At 31.6% G+C, this 14,390-nt stretch overlaps 1 protein-coding gene across 4 annotated transcripts in view; it reads right to left on the bottom strand.

Annotated features, from left to right (window-relative positions):
• Positions 1–14,390, bottom strand: part of LOC127706052 (uncharacterized) — a 317,740-nt gene that overhangs the window by 235,076 nt on the left and 68,274 nt on the right. For 3 of the 4 annotated variants that reach the window (XM_052210459.1, XM_052210462.1, XM_052210461.1), the window contains exons 1-3: positions 14,007–14,146; positions 3,971–4,201; positions 497–571 (exon numbers count right to left, since the gene is read on the bottom strand). The exons of the other annotated variant lie outside the window; for it this stretch is intronic. In XM_052210459.1, the coding sequence (XP_052066419.1) occupies positions 497–571; positions 3,971–4,201; positions 14,007–14,078 (378 nt within the window). In that variant the 5' untranslated portion in view covers positions 14,079–14,146. Of the gene's footprint in view, positions 1–496; positions 572–3,970; positions 4,202–14,006; positions 14,147–14,390 lie in introns of those variants that run through there. 4 annotated transcript variants of the gene reach the window in all.

Below are 14,390 nucleotides of genomic sequence, written 5' to 3'. Positions count from 1 at the left end.
AAAGATCAAATTATTCTATATTTGAATCAAAATTAGTGCATGCATGCATATGCCTTTTTTGCAAGTCATCTGGGTATTTACATGGACACAATATATATGGAAATATATATCAAATTTTAGATAACATGATAACAGCATTTTCTATTTCAGATATCACAAATAAGTTCAGGAAAACGGCTACTTAAATAATGTTCAATGTAGCCGTGTTTTTGTAGAAGATCATTTGTTGTGCGGTCTGTTTTTTATAAATTTCTTCTTGTTTTCCTTGCAGACTTTGAGCTTCATCAAAATCAGTAACAATGAAAAATAGGTTATGTTTATGTCCTCAAATGGCATTGCATTTGGTTTGCTTTTATATCTTCTGCTTTTTTTTCAAGAATATTGATTGTGTCTAAATGCACTTTATTTTTTGAAATATTCAAAACTTGAGCTCAAAATGTCATTGCTTTTCTGATTTCAATTCTATTTCTAATACATTTTAAAATGCATAACTTACCTTGTGATATATTATCGAAAGAAGCACTATATATATAATGTATACAACAATCATGAAAGAACTAAAGACAACGGCCTGAAACAAAAAAAACAAATGTTTGCATAAACAAATCTTAAATATTTATTTCTTGCACTTTATTTCAAAGAGGATCCTTTTAATCAGTAAAGTATTATCACTAAAGGAATGAAAAAAGAAAATCCGTAATTATGTCCTTTTGATAATTTTGAATTTAAGTAAAATACTCTCTATGTTCTTTCAATGCATGCTATCATCGTCAATCTCTGATATTTTTTAAATGTTGATCGACCCTTGTCGTTTGATTTGGCATTTATCAACGTTTGAATGACTTAATGCCTTAATTATATTTTGCCCTTTTTTTATCTTTGACTATATGCCAGTCAATGTATCGTATATAACATAGATACAGCGGACTGATGAATATAGTGACATCAAGATTATTTATAGAGACCGTTTTTGGAGTTTTTTTTTTTTTTGTTTGTTTAATTTTTACCATGTCAATAAACCACTTATGCAAGAAAATGGCTTTGTATTATCGTTAACCCTAAAATTGTTCCCAGTTGTTTTGTTAGAAACACACTCTTTACAGTTCCGTATTAAATTTTAAAAATATCATGTTATTTTCGGCAATTGAAGTTTATGGACGAGGAAGCCATCTCCAGAATTCTAATTGGACCTTAGCTTTGCTTTAGTCCATATACCTTTTGACCTTAGTGTCATGAATCATTTGTAGAATATCATACTAAAAGCTTATATTGCTCCTATATATTTATCAAATATGAGCCAATCCATATAGAACCAGGACATTGAGCCATTTATTTAGTTGTGTTGCGTCATCACAAATATAAACAGAGCTTTTTCTTTTTTATTGAAAAGTTATTGCGTTTAGTTTAAATGGATAAAAATGATACTATATTTCAAAATATTTTATCTTTATACAAGTGTGTTTATTTCCCATGTTATTCAATATAGATTAATATTTTATTAACTTTTAACTGTGTCGTTTGGATAAATAGTAATAGATAAATATAACTTAAACTTTATTTCGTTTCACGATAAGATTTAAGCCTGTTGTAATGTTTGACCTTAATATCATTTCAGCACATAAATAATTTCACTTCAGGCTATATGGCAGTCCTAAGTATTTCATGTAGTATTTTATGAACTTGTTTCGTCTGTTTTTTTGCTTTTTGCAATGGCTTTGTAAGTTTCTGTCAACTTTTGAATTTTGATTGCATCCTTTATATCTTTTACCTTTTTTATGGACCGTTTATTTATCTCTGCCTCGCTTTAATCAATAGACCATCTTAAAAATGACCGTTTGTTCAAGAAGTTGTCATGTGGTCGTCTTTGCCATGAGTAAAAGGACAAATGCAGATTTATGCTCATTTTTGTCATAAAAATTATATGAAATGAATTAAGCGTAAGCATTACAAAAAAATGGCGTATATGCTGTCAAATTTATTTGTGTTATTAATTGGAAATTTTCCATTTTATTGGTACTGTGTAGTTTGTAGTGTGATACACAACACTGAATATAATTATTGAAGACCATTTGATCAGAGAACAATCGAAGGTCTTCCCAGTCTTGAATTTACTTTGTTGATATCAAAATGAGTGTAAAAAACATTTTCATCTGGTTTAAAAACTCACTTCCCCTGTCGGAAAATAGATTATCTAACAGAGAATCCAAAACATAAAGTGTGTAATATGTTTGTATAAAAAGGGGAAACAATTAAAGACTTTCACTATATATTGATCACTTCAGGCGTCTATTTTAATGTTTACAAAACACCGAGTCTCAAAATGTATGTTTTACATATAACTTTTGCTAGAAATAAGGGTGAGCATAGCAACTTCTGGATTATCATGTTTATACGATATCCCCCATGGTGCCATATGAATTTTTGTTTACACTTAATCCGAAAATATAGGTTTCTGTTTATTTTCTTTTCTTAAATAATAGATATGCTAGTTACTTCAGGTTAACAGAAGGTCAATCCATGTGTCATAAGACAGCTTTCTTTACACTGATTACGAAAATATATGGTTGCTTTGCTCTTTGCATTAACATAAGTGCTACAGCTATCTCCGGTTTGATCAAAATCATTTACGATTGGCATTTATCAAAGGAATATGCTTCTTTACCAATTGAAAATGACCTAATGGTTTTATCATGTACCAGAAAGATTTTATATCAATGGTTGATATCTAGACGTCAAAATGACCTTCGATCTTGATCTCGATTTCAAGGTCACAGGTCATTCATTTTCTTTCACATTTAGGGTTAAGGATTTATACTGATTTCAAATATATCAAGGAACTCCCATAAACAGTCCCCGAAGCACTTCGACTCAAATCTACTGAAGTCACACCATGTTGTTACCAACTTTTTGGAAAAACCTTTTATCGTTAACTGTTACAGTTTTTGCGAAATACGTAATTGGACAAAGGACTACATGTCGAAATAATTTGCATGTAGGTCTCTGTGACTTACGATGTATGATTTTGATTGACATATAAGTTATGTCAAATGTGAAAAGGGAAATCATTCCCATTTAATGTCAAGTCAATAGGATTTAACAAAGAATATGAAACTAATATTTTGTCAATATCATTTATAATTACAGAGAAATAACAATAACAAAAATAAGGAATACGCCGTAGATATAACTCTTATAAGAACATATGTTCAGTTACACAGGGTCAATATTGAAACCTTTATCAATGTATGATATCATTTTTGAAAGTCTTTCCATATGTCGCAAAACACGAAACAAAAAACTTCTTCAGACGGCGGATGAAAAAAAATATCAAAACAGACCGAAAAGTGGAAAGACCTTATGAAAGTCGGCTGACATGAACAAAAGCCGTTACATGATTTAATTACTTGTAGCACAACAGCAGAGTGTCCTTTGTTTTCGACATTTTTCACTTTTGTATGTTCTTCTTTGATTAAAACACTGACGGTTCCAGATTTGTTGCACCATAAGCGCATTTAAACAATAAATTCCTCTTTAGTGATGTTTGACGCAAACATATTTGAAAATCCAAACCTTATTAAAAAAAATGAAAAGCGTATAATCAATATTCACAGAGAGTATACCAAACGCCGGGCAAGGAGTTAGTGCTTTGCATGATGGACATATATTCCTTAATTTTGAACAGTTTTCATAATTTTTAGGGGTGGTATAAATCCCTATATTTATCATCAATATATTTCTAATGGTAATATATCTGCATGCATCTAAGATCTTTAACTCGAGAGTCATATATAAATATAAATAATTCGTGTTAATTAGATAAAGAATTCACAAATAATCTTATAATAGATCTGTATGTAACAATAGTAGTAAAGAACTATAGACAAATAAAAAAAATGTAGTATGATTGCTAATGAGACAACTCTGTACCAGAGACCACATGACGTAGAATGTATTCGTTCTTTTTACTCACCACAGCTAATAGTCGCTTATTCCTTCCCAAAGCTCCCCACAATCCAAAAATACCAGTCATAAGTTCTACCGCAAATACTCCAATGAGAGAAAATATAATTGATTTAACGGTTGATCCTAATGGCATCCCGGCTATAACCTCCATGTCAACAACTTTGATAACTTCTTCATCTAAGATGTCGTCTTTAACTTTGATGTATATTGACATGAATATGAAACCAAAGGTCAGTGTCTGTAATGAATAAGTTTGATTAGACCTAAATTTAGTTTAAAGAATCATTTGGGTATTTCAAACATTTACTTTTGACTGATGGTGCTCGAACAAAACTTGTTCGTAAAGCTTACCAGCCACGAGCTACGCAAAAGATGTAACTTGTGGAGCAGGACTTACTTAGACCCGTCATAGTAACTGAGATCAATATGGCATTTTTGAAGTTCGGGTTGATCGGTTGTTAACGTATTGCATAGTGTTCTATACACTGTTGTCTATCTTTTCTGTGGTTTGTAATTGTCTTTTTGTGTTCGTCATTTTCTTCTTTGCTCTTCTCCCTTTTTAAACCGATTTTATATATATTCAAGATGAATACAACAACTGCAAAGTTATTTAAAAAAGCAGAAATAACTTAACAAAGAAAAGAAATAAGAGATAATATCAAGGTATAATCAAAACAAATAAGTCGATAAAAAAGGCAATATCACCATGGGCCAAGATTGAGTTGTAGTGCCCGTCACTTTACTCAATGCATAAAAAATTTCGAAATTGACCACCTTTTGATAATGTCCAAATCGAAAAAAAGATGACTGCACTGTGGCAACGATATAAAACAAGTGTGACAACGATATGCTATAGCGATCAGCTAAATCATGCTGGCTTCTATAAAACATTTAGTGGAAGGTCTTCAATTTTATAATTTGTAAGTTTTGGTTCAAATAAGCTTAGAGCAATAGTTACCAGATACAAAAACTTATGATCCAAATTTCACTACGCACGTTTTAACACTCAAATATCGATAATATAGGTCCCGTAAACATCGATAATTCGTAAATTGTGATGTTGTTACAGAGTCTCTGTTTCTTGTTATTGACATTTACCCATGTTACAAGCAGCTTTCCAGGTACCACAAATATTTTTGTGATGTTATGTAGATATTTTTTTCGGTATTTTGAAAAACATTTATTTAAAACATTTTTTTTTTTAAATTTTTTTACAATGATGTAAAAATATTCATCAAAAATCTTTTAAATAATTTAGGATATTTTGTTTGAATGTTTTATAAATGTTTAGAAGATATGTAGTTCCTACCTCTGAAAAATATTTAAAAGGCATATGGGTAAAACATTCTTAAACAATGTAGTTCCTATGTTTTTTTAAACATTTTCTTAAAACGTTTCACGAAATGTTTTAATAACATGCCTTTTTGATATTTTAACAACATTTTAAAAACGTTACGCATCTAATATTGAGAAAATATATTTACAAATCATTTTGTTGCAAATATTTTAACAACATTTTAAAATAATATTATGAAAACATTTATGCAAAAACATTCAATAGAAAATGTTTAAACAATATTTTGCAAACATTCAATTAGGTTATGGAATAAAATCTTTATTCTATCAAATGACAGAAGGTGATTGAAGCGGTACTTCCCACAAGTGTACGTATTGCTACTTTCCGGATTTTCTGTTCCAGTGCCGACAACCAACGTTTACAAATTTAAAATTTAACTGTTCCCGATGACTAACGAACATGATCCGAAGCAAATTTTGAACCAGTAACCGGAAGTTTTTATTTATCGCCTCGCTGTAAACAAAGACAAAGGAAACGTACAAACTAAAGAATAACCTTATTAGAGATTTCCAATGAAATGACATACGTACCTAACTCGACGTACGCACGTAACGGGACCGGTTATTGCTAACCTATTAATTTTGTTAAATGCGTCCCTCAAGTTTTAACTTAGTATTCCTAAACTATCAAACCCATTTATGGTACATTTTATCAATATCAAGTATTTCTAAGATGGATGATGAAAAACGAAAGAAATCATGATTTTATTATATTGATATTTATATATCACGTGATTAATAAGATTCCCGCCAAAACTTTGCTGTCATTAGACCACGTATATACACGTATCTTTACCTATCATACGATTGATTTGAGTTGTCTTTCATGGTTTTGACCATGACTTTGTTTTTTGATATACTTTGCAAATGAACCTTCTATTATTTAATATTTGACATGCTTTTATTTGTCGTTATCAGATTGGTGTCCCTTTTTCCTTTCGTCTCTTAATGTTTTAAAATATTTAATTTCCGTAGGTATTTATTTTTAGACAGATTTGTCTAGCAATTTCAGAAATATCGATTTCAAAGTGTAAGTCAAAATTTGTCTCTGTTTAAGTTGGGATTGCATCATACTTTATTCAGCATCATTTCAAACGTCCTCTTCTTCTGCAGTTAATCTTGTTTATTTATAATCTCCAATTTTTCCCCAGGTACCACAAAGGGATGTGTATATTTAGAAAAAAATTAATACAGGTCTTGTACTACTTCTTTAAATTTTTATAGTTTCAACTAGCATTAAAAAAAAGAATTTTGTAAATAATAATGATATACGTAAATAAGTGTGTACACCAATTCGTTATATAGATTGTATTAGGAAGGTGTACTTGATTAGCAATTGATGACTAATCTGCATATAAACATTGACCGCTGTGGATAGTAAACTATCAATTTATAGTACATAGTAATTGGCTAAAAAATGTTCTGTCCCAAAATATCTCTGATTAAAAGTGGATGAGAATGCCAATTTATTTACTTGTTACATTTTTTTAACTATAATGCCACTTCAGTTTAGTTGTTTTAGTTGTTTTTGGATTAAGACAACTCTTATTAATCCAATTAGAAGTGGATTCTAAAACTATCACATAATGATTGAGTAAGGAAAGAACTTGGAGTTTCAATTTTTGTCTCACCTTAGAGGTATATATCTATATATAAAAGTTTAACTCTACGACTTATCCATGCATAGTATCAACAGTGAAGGTGTTACACGGCTGAACACACATTTTATATTCATAATTACTTTAAATATGTATATATTCTTTATGTGCCTGTCCTATGTCAGGAGCCGGTGGTTCACTTGTTGTCGTTGGTTCATATCTGTTATATTTGTTTTTCGTAAATTGTTTTGTCTTAAATCAGGCCGGTAGTTTTTCTCAACTGAATTGTTTCATATTTTTCAAGTTGGACCCTTTTATAGTCGACTATATGGTATGGATTTTTCTCATTGATGAAGGCCGTAATGTTGCATATCATTGCTTACATCCACTTCATTTCTTATTGGCAATCATACCACATCTCCTTAAAATTTTTTAACTAAATACGTTGAATATTCTCAGATAATTTAACATGTAAGAATCAGCATTCATTACCTGGTGGTACTTTAAGATCGGTACTCTGTGTCTTTCATCATAAAAATGTAATTGTTTTGGGCTTAATTCAAATTTGATTAGTTGAGCTATTTCCAACTGAATTTTACAGGTTTTTTTCTTACATTGTGCTGTTACACCAGAGTGTTGAGCGCTGATAAACGCGTTTAATCAAACCAAATTCTGTATTGGCTTTCCCAAGTTAGGAGCTTTCAATTCAGTGGATGTCGTTGGTTACTTTCTGTCTTTTTTACGTTATTTTTACTCTTGTAAAAATATTTATTTTCGTTTGAACTGTTTACATTTTTCAAAGTCAATGCCTTATATACTGTAGTCGTTATTCACGCCATTTAGACTCTTATTGATAGTTTGACGCTCCACACGGATCCAGGTATATACATGTCGGAGTGTAAGGAATAAATCGAAAAAAAATGCAGGCTAAGAATACTTATGCTTTTGAAGAGAAAATTGAAAATATTTGTTGAACGGAAAGACTGGCGGACAAACAGGACAGACAGGGTGATTGTAATATGAGTGCGGGTACAATATTTTGTCAGTGTATGTATCTTAGATGCTAGTGGTAAAGAAGTCTGGATCAAAACGGGGTAATCTTTACTTGTTAAAAACATTTTATACTGTTTAGAATAATAATTGCATGCCTACTGGATATTAATACAATAGAAGTCACAAGGATAATGGAAGCTGTGAAACACCATTTTACAGTAAAAACTGAGCTTTTTGATACAAAGAAACAAGGAGAAAAATCAAATAAATTATGCAACAAAAAGTGTTATCAAATCAAAACAAGTGTTGCTAGAATAATAATATATGCACATAAAGCATAAAATATATGTAATATTTATCGCTGGATATAAGACATACATCAGTTTCATCATCATCATCATCATAAGTATTAAAGCTTGAGGCTAAATCTTCGTCGTATGTATTATAGCTTGAGGCTAAATTCTTATCTGATATTTTAGCCAATTTATGGCGAGAACTTATTTTACGCATGCATCTCTTTGCTACATAGGTTTTGTAAATGTCCAATTTAAGGCCAATAGAGATTATAGAAGTATGTTTATCAAATTATAATGTCTACTCATAATTAAAACAGTAAGCAAGGGATTGACTCGTCCGATTTAAACGAAGCACAAACACAGCAATTACTAGTATTTCCAAATAAACTCCATGTGCCGATCTTAGATTATTCACAGCTACTGAACACATCTTAAAAACAATTACAACTAATAATCCAGTCTAGAATATTAATCAATTATTTCGTACTGTTACACCACTTACTGTCCCAGGTAAGTGGGCTCATTGTTGAAGGTCGTACGGTGGCCTATAGTTGTTAATTTCTCTGTCATTTGGTCTCTTGTGAAGAGTTGTCTTATTGCAAATCATACTACATCTTCTCTTTTGTACATATCACAAATTTAGTATAAATAGTACATAAACAGTCTAGAAAAGCAAGACCTTTTGTCATGTCAAAAGCACAGAGTGTCTGTAGGGCCATTAGTGTTCATAGCTGTATAGCAGGTTATATGTAGTTTCTATAAAATGTAATAATAATTTATCGGTAAAAGATCCATGATGATTTGTTAGTGGAATTATATATAACTAAATAAATAAATATTCATTATAAAAAGAAACATCAGAAACAAGATTATTTGTCCATTAGATTGCACGCCAGTATCACATTTTCGTGTTAAGTGAGCTCTAAATCCAGGAAAAAATCCAATTCAGTATATAGTCTTAAACTTTTAAATCTCAAGCGAGATGTCAAATGTTCAAACATTGTTGTTTTTAAAACGTATTTATCAAAGTCAAACGACTATCGTTATATTTTTTTTGGTGCTATACAATTTTTGATTAAGGCTGGATCCAAGATAATTGAAAGAATGCGTAGTTCCCGATAATTGACTTCATACTGCCGAGCGTAGCGATGCAAAAAAAAAATTGGACAATTTTATACTAAAAATTTGTAAAGATAACGTGGAAAAAATTATTTGGCGATCGAAAGGGGGAAGTACCCCCTCTACCCCTGTATCCCCGAATGCATGTTAGGTATACATGGACAAAAACCTCGTCCCATGCATTGTTATAGTTAAAGACGAAAAAGTACTATTTGATAAATGTATAAATGATATGAATTTCTGCCCACGTCAAATTATCTTGAATTAAATTATACAAAATTTTTTTTTTTTAAATTAGTCGCATACACCTTTTTCATTCGGGTGTGTTGGATTCTACTTTTAAACGTTAAAACTTATAAAAACAAAAAAAAATAACCTTCTCGCTTCGGATTTCATACTTTTAATATTTTCATGCTAAATTTTTACTTGGTAGTTTTTAAAATTCATATTTTGAGAAAAACTGAAATGACAATAAATGATGGGTGCATTTGATTACAAGTTGCTAGCTTACTTATTCCATTAAAATATTTGTGTCAATAAAATCATTCAAAATTTAATAACAAAATATTTAAAGATTAACAAAAGTAGTTGGGGTTGATTTTTATATTAAGTCTATATCAGCAAAAAATGCCTGTTCAAAGAGAAAAAATACATGCAGTGTATGCTCCCCTCCGTAATGCTTCAATGCAATATGACGAAATACGTTGAGTTAGGTCGGTTATGTCGAGTAAAGTTATTTTATTGGAAATCTCTATTATGCGTTAAAATTGGTAAGATATGACACTAGTTCACATTTTTAAAACATTGCAATGCTTCTGGAAATATCTTAGTTAATTTGATTAATACATTCCAAGAATTAATACGAGTGAAAGCAAACACAATGCAAAAAGGGGGTGATGATTTAGTCAGTGCCTATATGTTATCATAACCTATGATGTTTATGTCCAATGAATATTAAGATTTATACATAAGGGGTTAAAGTTAAGGGTTATTTACATGATTTTAAACTTCATAAATGAAATCACTTGTAACCAGTGAGCATGTCTCCTCCAGGACTTCTGTGTAATAAAATTAATACGAGTGTAAGCAAACACAATGCATAAATGGGGTGATGATTTAGTCAGTGTCTATATGTTATCATAACCTATGATGTTTATGTCCAATGACTATTAAGATTTATACATAAGGGGTTAGTTAAACTTAAGGGTTATTTACATGATTTTAAACTTCATAAATGAAATCACTTGTAAACAGTTAGCATGTCTCCTCCAGGACTTCTGTGTAATAAAAGAAAACTAATATACAAGTCAGCCCTTTAACAGTCTGAGCTATTTAAGCAGTAGTAGTACCTCCCTAGCTCAACCGCTGGCTACGTATATACTATTCAAGGGAATCCCATCACGCAATGGTTATCAAACTTTTTGGTACGCGATAACTTGAGTGTTGTTGCCTCTATAATATATTGTTTATGTTACTTGTACTGTTATGAACTTGTACATTTGTATTTAGCCCTACACGGCTACAGCCCAGGCCAGTTAAATGTAGATAATTATTATGTACCGGTCCAATGTCAGGAGCCTTTAATTCAGTAGTTGTCGTTGGTTCATTTCTGACACATTTGTTTTTCGTCAAACATTATAAATTAAGCCATTAGTTTTCTTGTTTGAATTGTCTTTCATTTTTAGATTACCTGGCCCGAAGGGCCAAGTGAGCTTTTCTCATCACTTGGCGTCCGTCGTCCGTCGTCGTCCGTCGTCGTCGTCGTCGTCGTCGTCCGTCGTCATCGTTAACTTTTTACATTTTGAACTTCTTCTAGAGAACCACTGAATGGAATGAAACCAAACATAGCATGAATGTTCCTTATGAGGTGCTGACCAAGTGTTGTTAGTTTGAAGCCGATCCATTATCCAAAATGGCCGCCAGCGGGGGACTTAGTTTAACATAGGACCCTATGGGAAATACATACAAATGTCTTCTTTTAGAGAACCACTGAATGGAATGAAATTAAACATGGCATGAATGTTCCTTATGAAGTGCTGACCAAGTGTTGTTACTTTGAAGCCCGTCCATCATCCAAGATGGCTGTCAGCGGGGGGCTTAGTTTAACATAGGACCCTATGGGAAATACATACAAATGTCTTCTTTTAAAGAACCACTGAATGGAATGAAACCAAACATGGCATGAATGTTCCTTATGAAGTGCTGACCAAGTTGTTACCTTGAAGCCGATCCATAATCCAAGATGGCCGCCAGCGGGGGACTTAGTTTAACATAGGACCCTATGGGAAATAGTTACAAATGTCTTCTTTTAGAGAACCACTAAATGGAATGAAACCAAACATGGCATGAATGTTCCTTATGAGGTGCTGACCAAGTGTTGTTACTTTGAAGCCGATCCATCATCCAAGATGGCTGCCAACAGGGGACTTAGTTTAACATAGGACCCTATGGGAAATATATACAAATGTCTACTATAAGAGAACCACTGAATGGAATGAAACCAAACATGGCATGAATGTTCCTTTTGAGGTGCTGACCAAGTGTTGTTACTTTGAAGCCGATCCATAATCCAAGATGGCCACCAACTGGGGACAGTGTTTAACAAAGGACCCTATGGACAATACATACAAATGTCTTCTTTTAGAGAACCACTGAATGGATTGAAACCAAACATGGCATGAATGTTCCTTATGAGGTGCTGACTAAGTGTTGTTACTTTGAAGCTGATCCTTTATCCATGATGGCCACCAGCGGGGGGACTTCCTTTAACATAAGACCCTATTTGAAATACATGCAAATGCTTCTTCTAGAGGTGCACTGAATGAAATGAAACCAAACATGGCATAACTGTTTCTTATGAGGTGCTGATGAAGTGTTGCTACTTTGTTGATGATTTACTGTTCAAGATGGCCACCAGGATTTTTTATTAAATTACTGTGCCAATATTAAACCAAATTTGGCCTCACTCTTTATTAGGGTATCTGTTATGATTTTAATCTATTTTAACATGATTTTCAAAACCAAAGTAGAATCAGGTGAGCGACACAGGCTCTTGAGAGCCTCTAGTTGAATGTTGTGGCCTTTGAAGCTGACTAATACAATGTGAGTTTTTCTTACCTGTATTTTATTTATTTTTTTAACTTTTGTAGGATCAATTAGAAGTGCCAAAATTAGGGATAGATTGAAGATATGCAGAAGTTAATGAGCTTAGAAATGATTCAAACCATCCTGGAGGAGCAAATTTTGTGAAGGTATTTATTCTTTAATATCCTCAATCTATATTACATACATTTGCGTTAAAATATACAATAACCATTAGGAGACTTTTTTTTTTTTTGTAAGTCCAAGAAAAGGTTACAGACCCTGCTCTCAGTTGGGAAAATGGTACTGTACAGTTTTATTTTATATCATATAGATGCTACAAATGATCAAACGAGAGATCAAGTAATATTTCTACAAAATGTTTTGTTCAATGCGAAGACCAAATAAAATGCACAAAGATATTTAAAATCTGAAAAAAGAATACCTTTCTGTCAGTGAAAACATGACAAGTTGTAACGTGTTTAAGGCAATACTTTAAAATAAAAAATGGACTATTAAATAAAAATCAGATTTGTGAATAAAAATGATATCTAAAACAGGAAATAGATGGGTTATGTCAATTAGATATCAATCCGACAAATTATATGTAGATTTCACTGTCATAACAGACAATTGTAAAAGGAGATATGGGGTTAAAATCTGTATGACAGCAGTTGTTTTTCAACAACAAACAATTGCAAAAGGAAATGTGGGGTAAAAATCGATTAGTATCACAGCAGTTGTTTTTAAGATGACGATCCAGGATTTTGAAAAGGGGGCCACAGGCACCAAACTAAACAACGTTGGAGTGGAATAGGTGGAATTAGATTTACCATTTATGTAGCTTCATGAGGGGGGGCCAGGACGATATTTTTTTACGATATTTTTACAACATTTTTCAAAATGTTTTTAAAACATAAACAAAATGTTTTTGTGTTAACTGGGTTGTAGCGTAGTTGTCGTAAAATATTTTTCAAACAATGCATGGATCGGTTTACATTTACAGAATTCAATATAGAATACTGCTGCATTATAATATCAACAAATTATACATTATATCTGAAATAAAAATACGGTTAAATGTAGCTTAAAGATTCACTGTTCACAACATAAACGATACAAAATTAGACAACCACGATGCACATCACTTTAGATAAATGTGATAACAGGGCACACAATTTCAATGATAAAGCGACAAAATTAAGATGTACAAATAAAAGGAGTTATCTCAAGATAAAATTCATCCTATAAAAAATAGAGCATACATGTCAAGCGCGAGGAAATAGACTATCCTTTTAAAGATCAGAAGATGTCGTATAATTGCGTATGACATCTATCTACCAGAGACCAAATGACGTGGCTATAAACAGCAATGGGTTAGCGCACTGGCTATTACACCTACATTTGTCAAATATGTATTAGTTTGTCTGCAATGATTTAAAAATCTCTTTCAGGTTTATAATAATAATTCTGTCAATAAATGCAACATTATTATAATTTCTGTTTTTCTTTATCTCCCTAAAATGTTTTTTTTTTGCAATGAAATCAAAAAATTAATACAGTATTCAAAGGATAACAGTATGCAGAATTTATAACTTACCCTTGTGATAAGGGAGACTGTCAGAATAATATTAGCTGAAACCGTTATACGACTTCTATTTATTTTCGCCATTTTTATAAGGTATTTGTTGATGGTAACAGCTGAATGGTTGTCAATTTAAATACCTGAATACATTTTCGTATTAAATGTTCTAAACAATAAAACTATAGTAAACGATACATTTAAAAAGATCATTTGTAGAATAATGTGTTGTGTAATAGCCATCTTAATTTATTGTACATTTAAACATAGCGTACACAGGAAACAAAACAAACTTAAAATAATCGATTACCACGAATCTTAATGACGTGAAAATATTGCTCAACATACACTTCATTTTGGCGATCCAGTTGAATTATACATTTAAATATTAAGTACTGCAGA

Source organism: Mytilus californianus, unplaced genomic scaffold (assembly GCF_021869535.1).
Source record: "Mytilus californianus isolate M0D057914Y unplaced genomic scaffold, xbMytCali1.0.p SCAF_6, whole genome shotgun sequence".
Lineage (NCBI taxonomy): Eukaryota > Metazoa > Mollusca > Bivalvia > Mytilida > Mytilidae > Mytilus > Mytilus californianus.
The sequence above is the reverse complement of the archived record's forward strand: the minus strand, read 5'-3'. Positions and strand labels throughout refer to the sequence as shown.